This window comes from Heloderma suspectum, chromosome 7 (genome assembly GCF_057233095.1).
Source record: "Heloderma suspectum isolate Gila_16-S chromosome 7, 16-S_ref, whole genome shotgun sequence".
NCBI classification, from domain to species: domain Eukaryota; kingdom Metazoa; phylum Chordata; class Lepidosauria; order Squamata; family Helodermatidae; genus Heloderma; species Heloderma suspectum.
Window position 1 is genome coordinate 30,521,523 of NC_139464.1, and position 21,644 is coordinate 30,543,166.

At 46.2% G+C, this 21,644-nt stretch overlaps 1 protein-coding gene across 1 annotated transcript in view; it reads right to left on the minus strand.

The window, feature by feature from the left end:
* Nucleotides 1-21,644, minus strand: part of DGKI (diacylglycerol kinase iota) — a 259,847-nt gene that overhangs the window by 74,699 nt on the left and 163,504 nt on the right. Inside the window, exons 24-27 of the mRNA XM_084811723.1 lie at nt 19,161-19,230; nt 17,838-17,878; nt 11,753-11,880; nt 6,893-7,018 (exon numbers count right to left, since the gene is read on the minus strand). Of these exons, the coding sequence (XP_084667849.1) occupies nt 6,893-7,018; nt 11,753-11,880; nt 17,838-17,878; nt 19,161-19,230 (365 nt within the window). The remainder of the gene's footprint in view (nt 1-6,892; nt 7,019-11,752; nt 11,881-17,837; nt 17,879-19,160; nt 19,231-21,644) is intronic.

A 21,644-nucleotide genomic window follows, 5' to 3' on the forward strand; every position in this document is an offset into this window, starting at 1 on the left:
ACACAGATTGGCAGGGGCTTTTCAGGTTTTTCAGGCAGGAGTTTTTCCAGCAATACCTGGAGATGCTGGGGACTTCAGATTGCAAGGATCTGAGTATGTCACCAAGCAGTCATACAGTAGGTCACCAAGTGCCTTGCTAGCAGCTTCAATCCACATTTACCATGGTTCTGCAGTGTTGCCAAAAGCAGAGCAAATGATGGGTATGACTGAGGATTGGTGAAACTGACTTGTTTGTTTTATATTTCGAATAATACCTCACTCCTCAGCCCTGACTTAAGCAATTGAGACACACACACACCTGCAAGTTAGAAAAATGTGTCCAGAGATCAGGGCATGCATCATATAAATGTGACTTTTACAAAAATAAAACACAAGTCTTGCCCTTAGGAAAACACAGTCTCCTGGACTGACCACTTGGGGGAAGAAAAAACTAATAAACTAAGAAGGATGCATTGCAGTCAAACTGGAAAAAGTTCAGAGGAAGGCAATGAAGGTGATCAGGGGACTGGAAACAGAGCCCTATGAGGAGAAACTGAAAGAACTGGGCATGTTTAGCCTTGAGAAGAGAAGACTGAGGGGAGATAGGATAGCGCTCTTCAAGTACTTGAAAGGTTGTCACAGAGAGGAAGGCCAGGAGCTCTTCTCGATCATCCCAGAGTGCAGGACACAGAATAATGGGCTCAAGTGACAGGAAGCCAGATTCCAGCTGATCATTAGGAAAAACTTCCTGACTGTTACAGCAATATGACAATGGAACCAATGACCTAGGGAGGTGGTGGGCTCTCCCACACTGGAGGCATTCAAGACGAGGCTGGACAGACATCTGTCAGGGATGCTTTGACTTGGATTCCTGCACTGAGCAGGGGGTTGGACTCAATGGTCTTATAGACCCCTTCCAACCCCACTATTCTATGATTCTATGAAAACAACAACTTTTTTCATGAAACACAAACCAACCAACCCATTTAAAAATTAAGCAACCAAACAAATCAATTTAAAAGTCAGTTACTGGAGACCTAGTGCAATGTAGTAGCTAGAAGCAAGGAGAACCTGTTTTGAATCCCCATTCAGCCACAAAACTCAGTGGGTGATTTTGGGTGGTCACTATCTTCTCAACCTAACCTACCTAACAGGGTTGTTGCACAGATGACTTGGGAGGAAGAAACTTGTATGCCATCCTGAGCCCCTTAGAGGAAGAGTGGGATAAAAAAGTAACCATAATAATGGTTTAAGGTATTTTGATCGATGACATAAGCAGAAGGAAAAGAAGTGTTGCATGACAGCCTAGGCAACATGCTTCCTTCCCCTACCCTATACTAAAATTCTGATGTGGCAGTGCAGGAACATATGTGGAAGGGGGGAGGAATGCAAGCACATTTTGGACTCTTGGGGAAAATGATCTTTCTCAAATTGTGCTCATGATTAATGTGCCATTTTGATTTGAGACATTTTGGTTCGCCCATCACTAGTTGTTTTCTCCCCAGCTGCCTCCCTCTCTTTTTCTAGTCCATTACAAAACTTGGGATGGATGAGCCTACAATTATTCAGGTTACTTTGCAATGCTGGTTAGGATCCAACACAAACACTGCAGATCAATGCCAAACAAAAGTCATTGCCTTTTACATTTTTTTCTTTCTTTCTTTCCTACTCGAGTCATTTGTGGCCTCCAGCTACAGTCCGAAAGGACTGTGGTATAGATTTGTAACTCAGGCATTCCACATGGCACCCAGCCTGATGATTTGGAGCTGTGATTTGCTCTGCTCACAGGATCTAAGAAAGGTCAGTGGTGAGTGTTTCAAAGACAAAAGAGCAAATACTGAAAGAAATGGTGTTAGCAATTATATATATATATATATATATATATATATATATATATATATATATATGCTTTGCTCCAGTTCATGAAGGTAGAACGCTCTTTGGCAAGAATTAGGAACACAGTAAGCTGCCTTATAAGCTGTGGTAGCCACAGTAAGCTGTGGCTACTAGGAGGAGGGCTTTTTCTGCTGTGGCACCCCGTCTCTGGAATGAGCTCCCTAGTGAAGTTCGCCTGGCACCTACATTGTATTCCTTTTGGTGCCAGGTGAAGACCTTTTTATTTTCCCAGGCATTTTAGCATTTTAGCTTTCTAAATTTTTATCTTTGCTGTTTTAAATCTGTATTTTAAACTCCTGCACTGCTGCTAGGTTTTATTGCGGTTGTATTGTTTTATTGTGGTTTTAATGTTCTATATATTTTAAATTGTTTTATTGTGTGTTGTTTGGTTTTAATTTTTGTGAACCGCCCGGAGAGCTTCGGCTATTGGGTGGTATAGAAATTAAATAAATAAATAAATAAATTATAGCAAGTCAGACAATTTCTCCACCCAGCCCAGTACTGCCTGCTCTGGCTGGTTGGCACTGGTCTTTCACATCACTTACTCTCTGATCCTTTTCTTTCCTTTCCCTTTTTTTAAACTGGAGATGTCAGAGACTGAACTTGGGACTTCATGTGCAAAGCATATGCTACACAGCTGGGCTGTGGTCCCTCCCCACCAGATGTTGGGCATACCTGGACCCCACTAGCATGCACTTGTTCTCTGTGGCACCAAGGCAACTGGGGGACACCTCATTCTAACTGGGTCATGTATTGATCTATACTAATATTTATTTGTATTTGAGGCTTGGAACTAGCAATGCTTCTTATTCCAACCACTTTCTGTATTAAAGGGGTGGGGAACCTCAAACCTGGGGGCCAAATCTGGGCTTATATGGCCATGCCCCTTCTCCTGGCCCCGCCCCTTTCCCCCAACCACCCATTGTTAGGTGGTTTCCCAGCTCTTGTGCAGTTTTTCCCCCCTTTCTAAAAGGTTGAAATGCCTCTGTATTGGCCCCAGGAGCGTAATCAAGTCATCTGTAGTGTTAGAGGGGCCTAGAGATCTATAATGCTTGCTTAAGTTCATTATTGGTGCAATTTCCTTGTTGGTAAGCCTCTGAGCATGTGAAGATGAGTCAAAGGGTCGATAGCGTGGCCTAGCACATTCCATACTAATGAGTGAATTAAGCATTCTGCCTGGGAAGCGAAGTTTGTTTGTCTTAAAGTTGCAGGTGGCTGTGCTGAGAACCAAATGCTATTAGTCCATGCTGGGAATGAACGCTAGGGGGCAGTTGTTGCTGTTATGTTGCCTCACTGCTAATATGTATGGTATAAAACCCATTGTACCCCATGGATCTGGGTTCAAAGAAGCTGTCTGATCCAACCACTGGGTACACCTGTGTGCTGTAAGTCGCTCAATAAAGTACTCCTTATAAGGAAACCAGGGTCTGATTTATCACTATCTTGGCACCTCTATATTAAGAGGTCAAAGCCCACAGCAAGGGCAATACTGCCTCTACAAGGGCTGAGTCACTGGCAAAGAACTTTAAGCTACAATATGTTGTTATTTGTAGTAGTAAGCCCCTCCCCTTTTGCCTTTAGCCCCACCCACCAATGAAATGTGGCCCCTGAGTAGGGATGGCGCTGGCGCCCAATTCTGTCCAGGAATCCAGCAGAACCCCCCTACCCACACCCCTGAGCCCCTATGCCTGCTCACCCCCTGCCCATGCTCGGCAAGCTGCCTGCACTGAACCTGGCAGCCTCCTTGAGCTCTGCAATCATCATTTTTTGAAAAAGAAATGGCAATCATGAAAATGCGAATATTTGCGTATACACGAAAATGCACATTTTTGCAAATACGCATATTTGTGTGTGCGCAAAAATGCACACTTTGTGACCACGTGCATTTTCACATATGCAAATATGTACATTTTTATGATCACCATTTTATTTTTCAAGAAATGGTTACTATGGAGCTCGATGAGGCCGCCAGGGTGAGTACGGTCTGTTCGCCAAGCGCAGGAGGGGCTCAAGTGTGGTCTGGGGACCAGCGAGCAGGGGCTGGGTGGGCACCTGGAGAACCTGGACGGGGGTGGGTTTGCACATCCCTACCCCTGAGCACTCCTCCAAAATTGAATGTGGACCTCAGGTTGAAAGAGGTTCACAATTCCTGCTGTATTATATCTATGTTACGCTTTCGCCTCATTGTGTAAAATTACTTCTCTCCCACTATATATGAACCTGTCAAGTTTCTACATCATGTCATGCAGCTGATGAAGTAGGCTCCGTCTTATGAAAGCTTCTTATGCAATACATTTGTTTGTCCTTACGGTGCAATCAAATATGGCCCAAGACTATCTGTGCCTAAGGAAGAAAATCCAAATCATTCCATAGTGGTGAAATACAACAATGAGCTCAACCATAGACAATGCTGTACTTTGATGGTATCCCAAAACCCACTGCCTGAGATGGCACCTGCTCACTGATAGGGCAAGCTCTGGTGTCACAGAACTTTGTTTTCAGCACTGGGGGGGGGGGAGGGGAACCAGGGCCAAGAAGAAGCTGAAACAGGATGAAATAGTTTTAAAACCAAGATGGCAAATCATGGAGGAACCCAACAAATGGCACAAAATCAGAAATACTGGCAGTTAATCTGGAACCTTGCAAGCTTTTATGGCACCAAAGAAAATAGAAAAATGGCTCTTGCACACTTTAGAATGTTAAAAGATCTGATGGATCATCTTTCTGAAAATAATGAATTCATTTGCCCCAAACTAATTCTGGGCAAGAGCCAATCCACACATGGTAACTTCTGCATTGTTGGGACGCCACCATGATGCACTAATGTCTGGAATTGGGTGTTTACATGAATTGGATGGATCACACTGTAAGGACCAGGCCAACAGAACCAGGGTACTTGGAGATGCAGTAGTGGTGTGGATACATGCCATCTGTGGCCTGTGGCCCTCCAGATGTTGTTGGACTCCCAACTATGATCCACCCCAGTCAACATGACCAATGGTGAGGGAGTTGTTGCCCAACATCTGGAGGGCCACAGGTTTTCCCAACTCTATCCAATACAAGTACAACCCATACATGAAGCTTATTCCAACTGTTACTGCCATCACATACAGAACCAACCGGCAGAAATTATTTTGGCAGCCATAATTTAGCAGTGTTAATTCTTGGATTAACATTCAGGTTTCGTAACAAGCTTGTACTTTCCTTTAGGGAGGGCTGTAGCTCAGTGGTAGAACACATGGTTTATAAGCAAAAGGTCCCAGGTTTAATAGCTGGGATCTCCAGGTAGGGCTGAGAAAGATCCCTGTACTGTGTAACCTAGATGAGGGGTCCCCAACCTTTTTGGGCCATGGGAACATTTGGGAATTTGAGAAACTGCTGTGGGGCACCACCACAAAATGCCTAATCTGTAGATCGCTGATTTGGTGTCTACCTGTCACAACTAGGGAACTTAGGCTGCACCTTATTCAGCAAAACCTTGTTTTGTGTCTATTGGATGCCACAATGTCTCTTTAATAAGGGATTGTCTAATTTGGCAAATTGCTGGTGGTGCAATACAGCTACATGCTTCTTTAAAACATACGTTTTGGCAATGTCCAGTAGTTGCTTCTTTTGGGAAGAGGTCATTACACAGATAAATGTTGTACTGGAACAGTCTTTAATATTCACTGATGTACATACTCCTTTCAGTTATTTACTTCTTCATGGAAATTAGTGAATGGTCAGTTTAAATGGATTCTCTGCACCCTTTCGGCAACTAAAGGACAGATATTACAACACTGGAAGGGTAAACACTCCCCTCCCATAATGCAATGTCTTGAGACCTTACAACCCTTTCAATATTTCAGAGGGTGACATATCGACACCACCTTCGATTGGATACCTATTTGGATATTTGGTCTGCTTTTGTTGAAGCCTTTGTATAACTGAGAGGAGGTTGTATGCATTTCATATGTATTCATTACTATGGATATAGACAAATCCATGTAAGTATGTTTTAAAAAATTAAAATGTTTTGCAGGTGCCAGTGGGTGCCACATTGGGGACCCCTTAGTGGGCACCACTGGATGTGACAACAGGCACCATGGCACCTATAGGTGCTGCACTGGGGACCCCTTATATAGACGGACCAATGGTGTGATAAGGCAGCTTCCCATCTCCCATCTGATAGCGCTCTTCAAGTACTTGAAAGGCTGTCACAGGGAGGAAGGCCAGGATCTCTTCTCGATCATCCCAGAATGCGGGACATGGAATAATGGGCTCAAGTTGCAGGAAGCCAGATTTTGTATGAACATCAGGAAAAACGTCCTGACTGTTAGGGCAAGACAACAATGGAACCAATGACCTAGGGAGGTGGTGGGCTCTCCCACACTGGAGGCCTTCAAGAGGAAGCTGGGCAGCCATCTGTCAAGGATGCTTTGACTTGGATTCCTGCATTGAGCAGGGGGTTGGACTCGATGGTCTTTTAGGCCCCTTCCAACCCTGCTATTCTATGATTCTATGATCCTCTTCTCCCTCATCCAAAGCCAATAACATCCCCTTAACTTTGCAGTATAATTATAGCCTTTTAGTTTGAATTGGGGGTGCAACAGTTGTTGTTGTTTTTCAAGATGAAAAAGTATGAGGCAGACTGACCCTGCCCCCCAAAAAGCAGGGGGAGCAGAGTATGAAGTACATCAGGACAGTGGGGGTGCTTCCAGACCGAGGGCTCCTGGTGCGAAGAGTCAAAAGGGATTGTGCAGCTTTTCCATCTTCCCCCCCCCCTTAACAGTTTTCTTTCTGATTAAAAAAAAAAAAAGTAGGAGGAAGTGGTAGGAAAACACAAGTGGGCTAAAAACTGAGGATGTCAACAGGTAGAACCCCCAGCAAAACTTGAAGAATGAGCAGTGCAATTGCACAATAAAAACCTCATCTGGAAGCACCCTGTATCAAAAGTGCATTGTAAAAGAGCAGGTAAATTTGCCTTTGGTGATGGTAGCAATGCAGCATCAAGCAGAGAAATGCAGAGGGCTCTTACTGCAGCATGTGCATCTGGCTGGCCTCCTTTTGTTTTTCAGGTACCTCGTAGTGTGGGGACATCTTCCCCAGGCCGCTGTCACTCAGCATGCGCTTTCGAACAGCTGGGTTCCACCGATCTGACATTCTGAGAAAAAGATTTCCAAATGGAAAATACCATTATTCCCAGAAGAGCATCTTTCATGCCTTGCTAGTCTGTGCAGTTGATGATTCCCAGTGATTCTTGTAGTCTCACATGTTACCATAACCCTCATTTTCAGGAGCCAATCTTACAAGGTTGTATGAGGGATATTTCGCTGTGTTCCTTTTGCTAATGGAGCATTTTGCTGTGTTCCTTCTGCTTGAGATACCTGGATTATTTTTGCCACACCATTGATGACACTTAACTAAGATTTGCCTTAGGGCATGTCTTCATTGCAAATGCAGACCAGTTGTAAACCCATTCTTCCCATGAAATGTTATTTTATTTCAAAATAAAGTTAACAAAATAAATGCAACAAAAAGAAGAGGAAAGACATGCATAATAAGTCAAGATCACTAAAGAAACAATGGAATTCACTAATTATAATTCTTAGGGCACAATCCCATGCATGTTTAGACAGAAAAAGTCCTACAACTCCTAGTGTTCCCCAGCCAGCTATGCGGGCTGGGAAATGCCAGGAGTTGCAGGACGTCTTTCTGTCTAAACATGCATGGGATCATGCCCTTAGTCTATAACCAATATGCTTATGGAACATCTACAGTAAACGGCCTAAGGAGGAGCTCAGGACCTAATGAAAGTGTAAATGTATAATTTATACAGCATATAAAAGGAGTGTGTGTGACTGTATATTATTTTGTGTGCATGTGTATATTAGTTGGAAAAATAAAGGCAAGTTTGAAGAACTTCAAGAAAGGGAATAAATGGAAACCATGGTGACATAATATCTTTTTTAAAGTTAGGATTCCTTGCTTGCTGCACTTGTAAGAAAGTTTATACATAGTCATAGTCTCCCAAATTTTGTCAGCCCACTGCTCTTTAGTTGGTTACTTTGGAGACTTCAAATTACATGCTATACAACACTTCGCAGCTGCATAAAATTGCTTAAAAAGCTCTTTATTCAGGAATCCAGAATCACTAGGTTCAAAAAAATGAAGAAATTTTTTGAAATATTTTCTTCCCAAGGTTTTGTTTTACTTAAATCAATCACCCTCTCTCTTTTGTGGGGGTAAACCTATTTTACTGTCATGGCTTCCCATCCAGGAACAATGGTGCACCTAGTTAATTTTAGACCCTCGACATATGGTCTTACGGGGGGTTGTGAACCACAGAACTAACATTCCTCTTCTCCCTCGCCCACCCCGCCAGCATTCCATGCTTTACAACTGCTTTGACATTCCTGATATGTTAGAGCAAAAACGAAAAGTAAACCCTGCTTGTCAACCCTGATAAATAAATCTTGAGCATGTGCAATTTCAATTTTTCCACTCCCTTCAAGCACCTTTATGACCACAGGAATAAAATGGAGTTTGCTTCTGCTGCCTGGATGCTAAACGTATTTACTTGGAAATAAGCTCCATTTTGTTGTAGGGAAGGATAATATATATTTTAAAGTAAAGATAATAAAATGAGCCTCTCTAACCATGCACATGCCTGGCCAGCCAGACCGTGACTATAGAATATATTTTTTTTAAATGTATAAGAAAGAAAGGATGCTACAATGAGAAATGTTAGCCCACTCCAGGAGCTGAGGCTAGACCTGTTTGCTGCTACTAATTGCTGTTCTCTGGGTGATCGTTTGGGCTCCCCTGGGCTGCAGGGCTTCAGACTTCAGCCCTGGGGCTCATCCCTATCTGTATCACTCACCAGGAGCCCTAGGCATTGTAGTATGTGAGAGAGCTGAGGTCAGACTTGTGACAGGGATTTCTAACAAAGAGTTCTCAGCATCCTCACACAACAACAGTTCCCAGGATGCTTTGGGAGAACTAGTGCCAATCAAAGCGGATCTAAATTGCTTCACATTTGCAGTGTAGATGTGCCCTTACTTAGTATGAGTCAGAATTGTCAAAATCCAGATACTCAGTACTGGCAGGTAAAAACACTACGGCTGGTGACTGGTATACTATCTGGGTTGCTGAAGAGAGCAAGAAACCCAATTTCCTGGCTGGCTTGAGCCCTAGCATCTCTCCATGGAGCAAAGCTTGAAACAAGGGGAGGAGACAAGAGCAAGCCAGAATGCACTATTAACAACAGGTTCCTGCCTCTCACAGGCATGCTGAAGTCGCCATCTCTCTCTCTCCCAATCTGGCTCCTCAAAAATCCTACCCACTCCCAAGTTGCTAACGCACTCCTCATTTGGAAGTATGATTAACTGCCAGAGTGTGTGTGTGTCACACACAGTGCGAACATGGCCAGTCCCTTGGATGGTAACCCATGTTCTGCTCTTGTGAAGGCTTTCCAGTGGGCTCACATCCAAGGGAGCATCCTTGTTGACACTCTGTTTCAGCAGTATTGCAGCATCAGGTGAACACAGGCCTCCCACTGGTCCTACTAACAACAGCAACTAATATGGGTAATGTCCCAGTCTGAGTTGAGAAGGGTAGTTTGAACACAGGTGAAAGATCAAGAAGAGCATTTAAGACTCAAAAGTACATGAAATATTTTCTTCCCAAGGTTTTGTTTTACTTAAATCAATCACCCAAGTGCAATCTTCAACAGAAGACCACCACAGGAGATGATTCCCCACAGTGCTGGGAGTGGTGGGTAATTATTCATATCCATCAGTTTTCTATATCCAAATTATCCACCACTGCCACACACATACACACTGCTTTTTGCCCTTGGGGCGAAATGCATACCTGTATCAGTTTTTCCCCCATGGCTCTAAGGGCTTTTCTACATGAAGCATTTATTGTGAGCTTTTCTTGGTTGTTTACAGGTTGTTTAGATGACTATGTTACCCTCCAGTTACACTTTTGTGTCTAACAAGCACTTTTGGCAAGTTTTTTTTAGAGCAGGGGGAAAGCAGCATTTAATTGTGAAAGTAAAAGAAACTGCTCTTTTCAATGGTGTATTTGTGCTATTCTGCTATACCACAGTGCTACCTAGAGATTATGTAGTGGAAAAGCAAGAAAGGAAACCCTCTTCATGTGGTGCTCAGATCTCAGTTCTGTGATGAAACTGAAAGTAGATACAGCAGATTAACAGCCGATTAACAGCCTCATGTAGAAAAGCTCTAAAAGCAGTGTTGCAAAGTATGTGTTGTCTAACCATATTTTTTAGACAGAAATGACTGAAATCTTTAAACGGGAGCTTTTACTTAACATTATCAGATATTTTCTTGTTACAGCTAAAGAAAGGTAAGTAGGTAAAAGAGAAACCAAAACCAAGATAGAGAGAGCTACACAGGAAGAGAGAGAGAGAAACATCCCAGCACCCTGTTCCCACATGCATTAACCATTTAGCAGCTTTACAGCCAAATATTTTCTCTCAATACGTAGGGATGTCAGAGAATTCCGCCACGGATCTCGGTGAGGCCGAATGCCAGTGCATTCAGCCCCCCGAAATCCATCACGGAATGGCCTGCCACCCCCCCCACCCCCGCGGATCCCCCCCCCAGGATGAAACTTACCTGGGGCAGGTGTTCCAGATGGCGGCGGCTCCAGCGGCAGCTTCAGCAGCGGCGGCGGCTGGTCTTCCGACTGGCTGCCGCCGCCGCCATTTGCAATCTGTTTTTTTTCTTTTTTTCCCCATAGACGTGATAGGCTACATAAAGACTTACATAGCCTATCACGTCTGGGTTAAAAAAAAAAAAAAAAACGGATACGCAAATGGTGGCGGCAGCAGCCGGTTGGAAGTCCAGCCGCCACCGCTGCCACTGCCGAAGCTGCTGCTGGAGCTGCCGCCGCCCGGAACATCCGCCCCAGGTAAGTCTTGTCCTGGGGGGGGATCCGCGGGGGCTGGGGGGGTGGCAGGCCGTTCCGCAATGGATTTCAGGGGGGTGAATGCACTGGCATTCGGCCTCACCGAGATCCGTCGCGGAATTCTCTGACATCCCACTACGCTATTTACGTTCCCCTTTCTTTTCTTTGTCTTAGTCTACGTAAATATTGACATAGACTAAGATGAAGAAAAATAAGGAACGCAAATGGTGGCAGCTGTAGCCGCCGCCATTTGCGTACGCCTTTTTTTTTTTTGCCCAGAGCCCTCCGCGCCCAGAAATCCGGCTGCAGACGGCCCTAGCCTGGGCCTGGCTGGCTGCTCCGCGGAGCTGCTGCGGAGCACAGCTGGCCATCGAGGATTCCGGGGGAGAGGACCGGATCGCCTCCCCCCCATTGAGGATTCCGGGGGGAGGGACGGAATGCCTCCCCCCCCACCATGAACAGAATCTGCAAAAAGGTAAGTCACTTTCGTACATCCCTACAATACAGGGGGTTTTAATTAATGGCTGTTGCTTATCCTAACAAGTAGTTGGGGAGATTTTGAGGTGGAGAGCCAGCACAGCAGAAATGGTTAAGGGTGGAATCCTATGTATATTTAGTCAGAAAGAAGTCCTACAGCTCTCAGGAATGCTGGGAGTTGTAGAGCTTTTTTCCTGTCTAAACATGCGTAGGACTGCACCCTAAGATGCTCTTCTCCCCCATGCCAGTCTCCCACTGGAGACTGCAGCCTAGGCAGCTGCTTTTGCTAAAGAACAAAACCTTTGGGGGGAAAACCTACATGCAATTAATATCATCCGTACATTGACTGTGTGAACACTTTAAAAAAATGCTTCACATGAAGCTGTCACCTGGGGAAGCTCCCAACACATAAAAGGAAAACATGTACAGTCACTAGAGAACCTTGAATTCCAGATCTCAGCAATGGAAAGATAGTCCTTACCCAGAGGCCTGCTCCACTACCAGATCAGGCATTCCTGGAGGTGTTCCTGCCAGCTGCGTTGCCACCAGCTCTGGGTCCAGGATAAAAATCTCGTCCTGCGAAATTTCTGTCACGAAGTGCAAATGTTCCTGCAGCGATGGCATGGAAGTGAATGTTCAGTCAATAGTCAAACACCGTTGACAGCATAATCCAATGCATGCCTGTTCAGAAGTTGAGTCCTGTACAGTTCAATGAGACCTACTTCCAGGTTAAGTATGTATAAGATTGCAGCCTTAAGGACTGAACTCAATCTCTTGATGTAGAGATAATGTGGGCCATCACCAAGAGGTGCATGGTAGCCCCACGGAAAGCAGCTGAAAATCCCACCACCTCTTTGGCCATAGTCAGCCAACCATGTGTGCCCAAACATCACATAAAGGAGCTAATTTGGGGGAAAGCACCAGAAACATATCCCCACCTCCACCTGCTTTGCAATGCAGAAACTGGATCCTTCCTGTGCATGGTGACTGGCTAGTCTTAGCAATAAAGTCAATGGGCAGTATCCAGGGCTGGCCGTCCACGAGTGGGGCCCACTGCTGCTCCTGTTATGCAAGTGGCCAGCTCCACCACTTCCATTGCACAAGTGGTTCCCACCACTTGTACAACGGGGATTTAAGGCTTCCAGGGTCAAGCCCTGAAACATGTGGAAATGCTTGTTTCTGGGATGGGGCAGGTTGTCAGAGCTTTCTTATGCAACCTCTGCTGATCATGTTTCAGAAAAGAGCATTTCCAATAGTTTTGGGTTACCCCCAGAATAGAGATGACTGTTGCTGGGAAATCCATTTCTGTTTTGGCTCGATGGACTTCTGCAGCGCATACAACTCACTTGCATCTGGAAGCTGAGCTGTGGGCTCTTCCCCAAACTCTGGGAACAATTTGCGCATATTTCTGAACAATGTGTGCAAATTATGACAGAATTTGTGGAAATTATGCAATTCTGCCATAATTTGCACAAATTCAGCCATAGATTTGGGAAAATTGCAAACCTTCCCCAAAATGTGCCAAATTGTCAGAAAATCTGCAAACTGGCCTGACTCATTGCAGATTGCATCAGGCACCACAGCAGGAACCAACCCAAAGTTGGGGAGGCAAACCTAGGAAAACTCATCGAACTCCACCCCCAAATGGATTTCTCTGACATCCATACCCCAGAAGTGTCAAAACGTCATTGGGAACTGCTTCTGCAACTGAATTGGCAGGGCTGGTTGCTCAATGGTGGTCATCATTGGATACTGCCCAGGATACACAAGATTTTCAGCTGACCACTATGAGCTGAGTGGTTTTGTGGAAAGACAATTGGATCCAGTGGATACTGTGTTAGAACTGGACCATTAGAGGGAATCCATCACTGTTATTCTTGGATTCACTAAGTGGCCTAAGGTAAGTCTCCATCTCCCAGGATCAGTTCCCATCTGTAAAATGAGAGGGACAACCATAGAGGTGATCGTGAGTGTGAAAGAACATTAAAGCATGTTATCCATTAAGGCTGCAGGCCTATGCACAATGACTTGGGGAAAAGTTCATCAGTGAGACCTTTTTCCAAAGTAAGCATGGCTCAAATCAAGCTGAACAAGTCCTATAGAACTGAGCAGCAAAAGTATGCTGGACTGAATGGACCATTGGTTTGATGCACCAAGCTCTTCTATTGCCAGAAATGTCCTACCCCCACAACCAGCTTGCCTGGCCGTGGGGGGGGGGGGCATTGCAGGTGGGTGGGGTGAGAAGACAACTCGGGATGCCATTGGGCATCCCTCGTGGTAGCACTCTAATGGGGAGGGGCTGGTGAAGCCTTTTTATGGCCCGCGCCCCTCCCAGAGCAATCCCTTGATCGCACAGCTGCTGGGCGTGTAGCACATGCTCTGCAACTGTGTAGAGGACACGACTGGCAAACCCCGTGGCCTTGGCAAGGAAGGACAGTGTCGGCCTGATTGGCCACAGAGGCACCATGATTGGCGGCACATCTCCTCTTCGGCCAGGATAGGCCGGGGTCGAGCTTGTGTGGCTGTAGGAAGTGTGGCTAACATGCACTCGCCAGCCCGTGGAGGAGTGGCGTCTTCTGTGTGGGACTGAGCAGTGTCACACACGATCTATTCTGGCATCGGTGCACCCTGTCTTCAGCTGGGATCGGCCAGGGCCGCCATGGCACTGCACCGTGGATGGCAGCTTTTGTGTGCTGGCGGGCAGCCCTTCCTTCACCAGGAGCAATGGCTCCTTCGCACACCCCAGCAGTCGATTGGGCCGCTTTCTGCAGCTGTGGCCCCGTTCTTCCTGGGGCAGGGTTCAGCCCGGGTTTCTGCCATGGCAGTGAACTGAAGATGATGACAGCAGCATCAGCAGCTGCTCCCTTGCCAATGGTCTTCTGAGGCCATTTAGCCCAAGGTTTGGGCTGCATGGGCCCTAGGGTGATGGGGGAGGGGGTAATATCTGTTAGGGTGGCATCTTGCCCCATGAGTCTTCCCCAGGGGGTCTGTGGGGTGGACCGTCTGCTTCCATGGGCTTATGACCCCCACACACACACTAAAGTTTCAGGCTGGGGCCTTCAAACTCCTCATAGAGCCCCTGTTTTGCTAAAGAAGGTCTGAGGCTCGATCCCCAGCTTCCCCGGGCAGGACGTGGTGAGAATTTTGCCCGACACCTTGGTAGAGCCGTTGCCAACCCCTGTGTGGAGAGACCAGTAGCTCTGTGGGTTCAGATACTCTTGTTTTCATACCTCCCTGGCAGCTGAGTGGGCCAGTTGGTGCAGTGGGTTCTTGTGCTCACTCAGGCGTGGGGCTCACTGGGTGACTTTGGGCCAGTCCCTGGCCCTTTGCCTAGCCTGCCTCACCAGGTTGTTGTAAGGGTCGTTCTTTGTTCATTTTGCAGAGCAGCAGCTTTAACATTTGCTCTTAGGGCTTGGTCTGGAGGAACAGGAGGCTTCGGCTTCACTGAAGGTAAGCAGGGTCGGGCCTGGTCTGTAATTGGATGGGTGACATGAATCCCATATACATATGTTGTTAGGTTTTTAGGGAGCCCTGGGCTTTCACTCTCACATTCAGCTGCAGCAGTTGTAGCTGTCCCACTAATTTACAGTCATGGTCTTGTCTCCATTCCTAGGGTATGAGACCTCACTGATCATTATCTCTTCCTTGTCCTCACTGTTATTTCTCCTTTAGATCAATAGAATAGACATGAACCCGTGTGTGTGCGTGCTCACGTATGGACACAGCATGGTGTTGGGCTGGTCGGAGGGCATATAAGTCAGGCTGTAGAGCCCAGAGCAGACTGTTCCAGTGGGCAGGTGTTAAGTGGTTTGACAGACGCAGCTTACAGTGAGGGTGCCTCTTTCCCAGTCCAGTCCATCATGGTTTGGTGCGAGTTCCTCCTGCAAGTTCTGGCACTGCATCTTGGAGGGAACGACCTATTTGTGTGAAAAGCCAGGACTACATCCTGTCTAGCTGGACTGATTCATACAGCACTGTTGGCCAGGAATAATGAGCATTGGTCCTGCTTACTTCCTCGAATTAATTGGAGGAATGTGTGGAATTGAGGGCCATGGAAAGGCCCATACAACAGTGCACCAGGAGATGGTATTCAGGTATATCAGAATAGCGACAGGATCATCCCTCATCGGGAAATTATTAGGATGCGGGTGGAGCTTATAGACAGGACCTGCCCGATTTGGTAATGACAAAGTGTTGTTGGATAGGCTAAGGGGACAGTGAGAAGTCCTTTAGCACAAGAGGGGGGAGTGCATCTAAGCAGTAGGCTTGTTACTCCCAGCAGCCGCTAGGATACAGGCTTCTGTGCATGACATACCATCCAGGACAGGACCAGGACATCACCTGCATTTGCAGACTCCTGGCATCCCCTTCACCAGATATCCATTATCACGCCAGAGGTAGGGCCATTAATCTGTCCAACTGCTACTAAGCTGGCACTGAGTACTCTCAGTCTAGGAAATCCAGTTTAGGACACATTCTTTCACATTGGGGCTGCTCCCACAGCTGCATCTTCTGGTTTTGGCACTGGATCAAGTGAGGGCAATGGCCGGGGGCACTCGAAGGCCTTCAGGTCTTACATGTGATTTTTTTTCCTTGATGCCAAGGTACTGCCACTCCTTTTCTGCCACTTATTGTTCTCCTTTATCTCCTTTCGATCAATGGAATGGATATGAACCCATGCGTGTGCTCATGTGGGCACAGCATGGTGGGGACGGTCGATGATCTTACGTCAAGCTATGGTTCCCAGCTCAGACTGTCCCAGTGTGCCTGTGTTCAGGGGCTTGGCAGACGTGGTATGCAGTAAGAGTGCCTCTTCACTCTATTCCATCAACTTGATGTGCAGGTTCCCCCGCAGGTTTTGGTGCTGCATCTAGGGGAGGATGACCTGGCTGTGTGAAGGCAAAGACCTCATTCTGCAGGCCTTGGCTGATTCTGAGTTATCTGGCACCGTGTGCTGGGGATAACGACAATGCGGTCTTGTGTGTTCACAAGAATGAAGTGCCGAATGTTCAGACCAGAAGGCCATGGAAAGGGCCCATCAGACAGTGGAACGGGAAATAGCCTTTGGTCTATACGAACATGGTGATGTGATCATCACTCATCAGGAAATCAAATCGACAAGAAGGGAGCTCTACAGACAGGACGGTATGCACCTGTCTGATGCAGGGAATGACATATTTCTGTCTGATCTGCAAAGGGGCCTGAGGGACGTTCTTCTGTGCAGGTGGGGGGAGTTTGACAAGCAATAGGCTTGTCACTCCTGGTGGCGGCTAGGACGGGCAAAGGAGAACAAGATTAGGGATGGTGAGCATGCAGAGGCACCTTATGGTAACAGGTGATGCCTGAGGCCTCCTGAAGAGGTTCTGCAGCTCGGTGGGGAGATAAGGGTTGCCTGGGAGACCGACTCACCTCACTCACCCAGGTGTTTGGCAGCACTGGGAGGGGGTGACAGGGAAAGGTCTACCTTCCCCATAAGGGGCAGTCCGGAGGGGCGGCAAGGCGGACATGCCACCCCTCAGGCTGGGTGTGTTTTTGCCCATAAAAGTGCCAGCTAGCCACTGGCACAGTCAGGACCCATTCTAGGTTTCCCCTTTGCAGATATTTCAGTAAATGTGGCCCAATTTCAATCCAAGCCTTTGTTGTCTGTCTCTTCATTACCCCATCTCCACTCGCAAGGGACGAACACACTTGGTTGGTGTATTGCAGCTGCATAGCCATTAACTGTATTTTAAATATTTAAAAGCCAGCCAAACAGAATGACTTCTATGTTGCAGAACTTTCAGCAAGCATCTGACTAAGTGCTATGTTGCTTATAAATGTTTTTACCCTGAGTTTGATGTGCTTTGTGAATATTTTGTACAGGCCTGTAACATTATCATAATATCCAGAGTTATCTCACATACAGAGGATTAGGGTTTTAGAAGGACTGTAAACAGCAAGAGGAGATAAATGCTGAGATTTTCTTTTTAAATGTAGCTGTCCTAAGCACAGGAAGATAAGCACACACACACAAAAGGAGAAGGAAGTTGTGCTATTAGGCATCACACTGGTTTACGCCATAAAGTCAAGCAGATTCTTCTTGGTATAAATGTCCTTTGATTTTGGTTGCCTTGTGCCAATTTAGACAGGGTATTTCATTTAACTTGACACTCTTGGAATATAGAATCAAATTAAAATTACGTTTATGACCAAGATAATGCTTTGGAACTGTACAGATTTTGTATATGAGGTATTTAACCAATAGGCCCAAGTTCTCAAAGATTCGAAGTCCTGAGTCATTTATAAATTGTGAACAGATTAATGTGCATTGCATTCCACAATTTTAATCCAGCATCTCATGAGACATCACAGAAAAATAGAATCATAAAGATGGATAGGATGACATATGTCATTTGTTCCTTCTCTATGCAGTTCAGCCAAGCAGTTCATAAACTATTAGATAGTAAGAGGCTCAAATTTGGTGGGTGCCCTATTATCTTTAGTATAATGGTAACCCCAATCCTGTGCAACTGACAATTTATTTAAAGGGACTAAAAGAAAGGCAACAAAATGGAGATGTACCTTACCTGAGATCTGTCGATGCGGTAAAAGCGATCAGCAGAAGTTGCTGAAAGTAAGGAGGAAAGAACTATGTTAAAGAGAAGGTTTCAGCAAAATGTTTTGATACACTTTTCTTCTTCAAATTCAGCAGCAACCTTAACACTACAATTTCAAAACAAACCATAACAACAACCAGCCTAACAACAGCCATGTGTTGATGCTTCACCCATACTAGAAATCATGAAGCACACATATAGGGAAGTATGTTGCGATCCTAGGGCAGAAGCCCTTTATGGCATGTGGTTTGCAGCTTATGGATAGGAGCAGCTATCCATAAAAACTATGAACAGGATTCCCCTATATATTGGGAGCATGTTGTGCAAAATGTCATTAACCCTTTTGATGTAATTGTTGGCTGGTTTAATAGTTCCTGTTTTTAAATTCCCCAGCCAGCCATGCTAGGACATTTTTCTGTCTACATATGCATAGGATTGCAAATTTAAGGGCTCGATCCTATGGCCGCTAGACAGCAGCTAGATGGCCATAGGATTGGTCGGTTTCTGGGAACCAACCTCGGAGCCTGTGCTCTGAGGTCAGTTCCCGAAGCACTGCCTCCTCGCCCCCTCCCCTGCTGCCTCATAAGAGGTGTGGTTCACCCCAGGCTCCGTGCATGTAAGAGCAGCACAGAGTGGGGCAAAAGGGGGTGTTCCCAGGAGCGGTGAGGGATGAGGGGTGGTGAGTGCGGAAGTGCTGGTACAATGCTTCCTATGCGTCGTCCGGCCTTCCCCTCCCCCCCCACTCCAAGGTCTTGTGGCTAGCCCGCCAAAATTGACCATCTGGTCCTGAGTGCGGGGTGGCTGGAGCGTGGAGGAGATGATCCCCTCCGTGCTCCTCATGCCCTGCATTGGATAGGCAGTCACCTCTGAGTTCGGAGGCGGCCGCCTCTCCACATAGGATTGCGCCCTAAGTAAATAAATATAAACAGGGAGTGTAGAATGCTCCTGTTCCATGTTAACACATCTCCAGCATGCTAGGACTTCCCCACCAGCCTCCTCCTCTTCTGGAATTAAAGCACTACCAAGTGATGTTCCAGACAGCAGGTGCTGCATGAAACCAGCCTGGAGAAACTGGGTAGGTCCCCTGACTATACTCATAATAGCTGAAAGGGCTTCAGTTATCCTTGAACAGTCTTCCACGTGTCTATGTAAATTTGTCTTAGGCTGCAATCCTATGTGCACCTCCCTGGGAGTAAACCCCATTGAACACACCAGGGCTGATTTCTGAGTAAAAATGCATAGGAGCGCACTGTTCATCTCTTTGCTGCAAAGGAAGCTGCCTTTTACACTTACCATCTAGGAAGCACCATCTAGGAGAAAGTCTCTGAACTGACGATGCTCTTGGGAAAGAGCTTTCCTGGTCCTGGATGGGACAGGAAGAAAAGACAATGTTAACAGTAGTTGTTGCCATCGTCATTGTGTATACTGTGCTGTCAATGTAAATGGCACCTTACAGAGATACATAGGCAGAAAAGATGGTCCCCAGGGACCTTACAGTCTAAATTAGATGTTGTTTCTTTCAAATCCAAAGGAAATGCTATCTTGTCATCGCCTCTCCCACTTATCTAGTACATTAGTGTTCATCGTAGGCACAGCATACCATTTGTGTCTTTCATTGCAATCCTATACGTATCTACTCAGAAGCAAGTCCCTTTGACTGCAATGCAGCTTACTCCCACGTAAGTGGGGATAGGATTGCAGCTTTAATGCATTCCCATAATCCAGTAGGGTTCATGTAGGGTTGCAGATAACTTATCTGGCAATATTTTCTTCTTCCCCATACATCAGCCTGAGAAGGAACAGCTACAAGAGGGCTTGTTTCTGCCTTACATCACATGCCAGAAAGAACACCTAATAAGAACTTCGAAACTAAGACCTGGTGCCTGAGTTTTGTTCTCTTTTTTTCCCTCCCCCCTCCCGCCCCCAATCCCTTTTCCTTTTGTGTCATGTCTTTTAGATTGTAAGCCTGAAGCCAGGGACTGTCTTATTGTTAATCTGCGTAAGCCATTCTAGGAGGCTTTTTTGCTGAAGAGCAGGGTAAAAATATGTATGTAAATAAACAAATAAAAACAAACAAGATGGTTATGGGAACAGTCTTAACTCATGGATTGCCTTTGAGTTTGCTGGCCCTGGTGGAAGATAAGAAACCATACTTAACACTGAGTAATACAGGGCGCAATCCTATCCAGATAGGCGGCCGCCTCCGAACTTGGAGGCAACCGCCTATCCAATCCAGGGCAGGCAAAGCATGGAGGGGATCATTCCCGCTGCACTCCTCCTGCCCTGCATTTTTGGCTAGACAGCCAGTTGTGGCTGTCTAGCCACAGGAGGGCTGAGTGGGGGAGGAGGCTGCTGTACGACACATTGGATGTGTCATACAGGCATTTCTGCCCTCCCCACCTCGGAACACCCCCCAGAACTCCCCTTTTCAGCCACTCCGCACTCCTTTTGTGAGCACAGAGGATGGGGCTGTGCCACGCTGCCTCCAAGGCAGTCCGGAAGTGGGGGGGGGGGCAGTTCTCGGAAAACCAAATATCCTATGGCCGCTGACTAGCAGCCATAGGATTGCTCCCATAGTGTATTAGCATACAGTATGTTTCAGATTCTCATTATCCAGTGGGCATCCTAGTTTAAATGTCAGGGCCAGCCCAAGATATTTTGCTGCCTGAGGTAGAACAGCAAATGGTGCCATGTCAAGTTGCATAGTATCAAAAGCCAGTCAGGTTATTTTGGTGCCTGAGGCAGAAAACCCCAGAAGTGCCTCTTTGTCTTTCATCGCTGTAAAAATACAATAAAAATAAATGAAATCACTAACAATTTGCTGCCTTTTTATGACACCCCAAACCAGCTGCCTGAGGCAGCTGCCTCACTGTGCCTAACAGAAGGGCCGGGCCTGATAAAAGTTTCAGTGTTACCAAATACACCACCACTGAATCCAGCTATGGACTGTATTGAGCATAAAAGGTATTTTGTAGGAGATAAGGCAAAGTCCATTTCAGGATGGGGGAGCTTTGGCACTCATGCTAGATTTCTGAAAGAGACATAATGGTATACACTACATTAACTCTACTACCTGTAAACATATTTTCACTGAAGCAAGTCATATTGATTTTGATGGAGTTACCTTTCCAGTAAGCACAGTTAGGATTGCCAGCTTACTTTAATTTCCAGTTTATGATTCAATTAGAATTTCTAGGTCAAAAGTACCTGTCCTTCAAGCAATCAGAGAGATCCAGCAATGGGGAGTCATGGGGGTGGGGGTTATCTAGTTGTTGGAGGGCACTTACACACACATACACACACACCATATGCACACTTCTGGTCCCATTTATGGTATCTCCCTATCTTTTCTAGCAACTGAGACAATACTGAACTTTTATTATGAACTTAAATGCATCATCAATATTAAGAATAAACTCTGTCCCCACAGATCAAGTGAGTTGATACACATTTCTTCCAGACCTCATGAGAGCAACGACCACTGGGAGGACTTGCATGTGTGAAACAGCCATAGCAGATCAAACAGCTCAGTAGGAGAGCCCTTGCTTTCGATGCAAAAGGCCCCATGTTCAGGCTGTAGGGTCTCCAGATAGGTCCAGCAAAGACTCCAGCTTGAAAACCTAGGGCAGGGCTGGGCAATTTCCAGGGATCCAGCAGCCCATTTTGCCCCTGTGGCACCCATCTGGGCCACACCCCTGCCCCCCAATGCTGCACCACTGAATTCACCACCAATATTCAGCTTGGCAGCAGCAAAAAAGAACCCTATTTAGCTTTTTG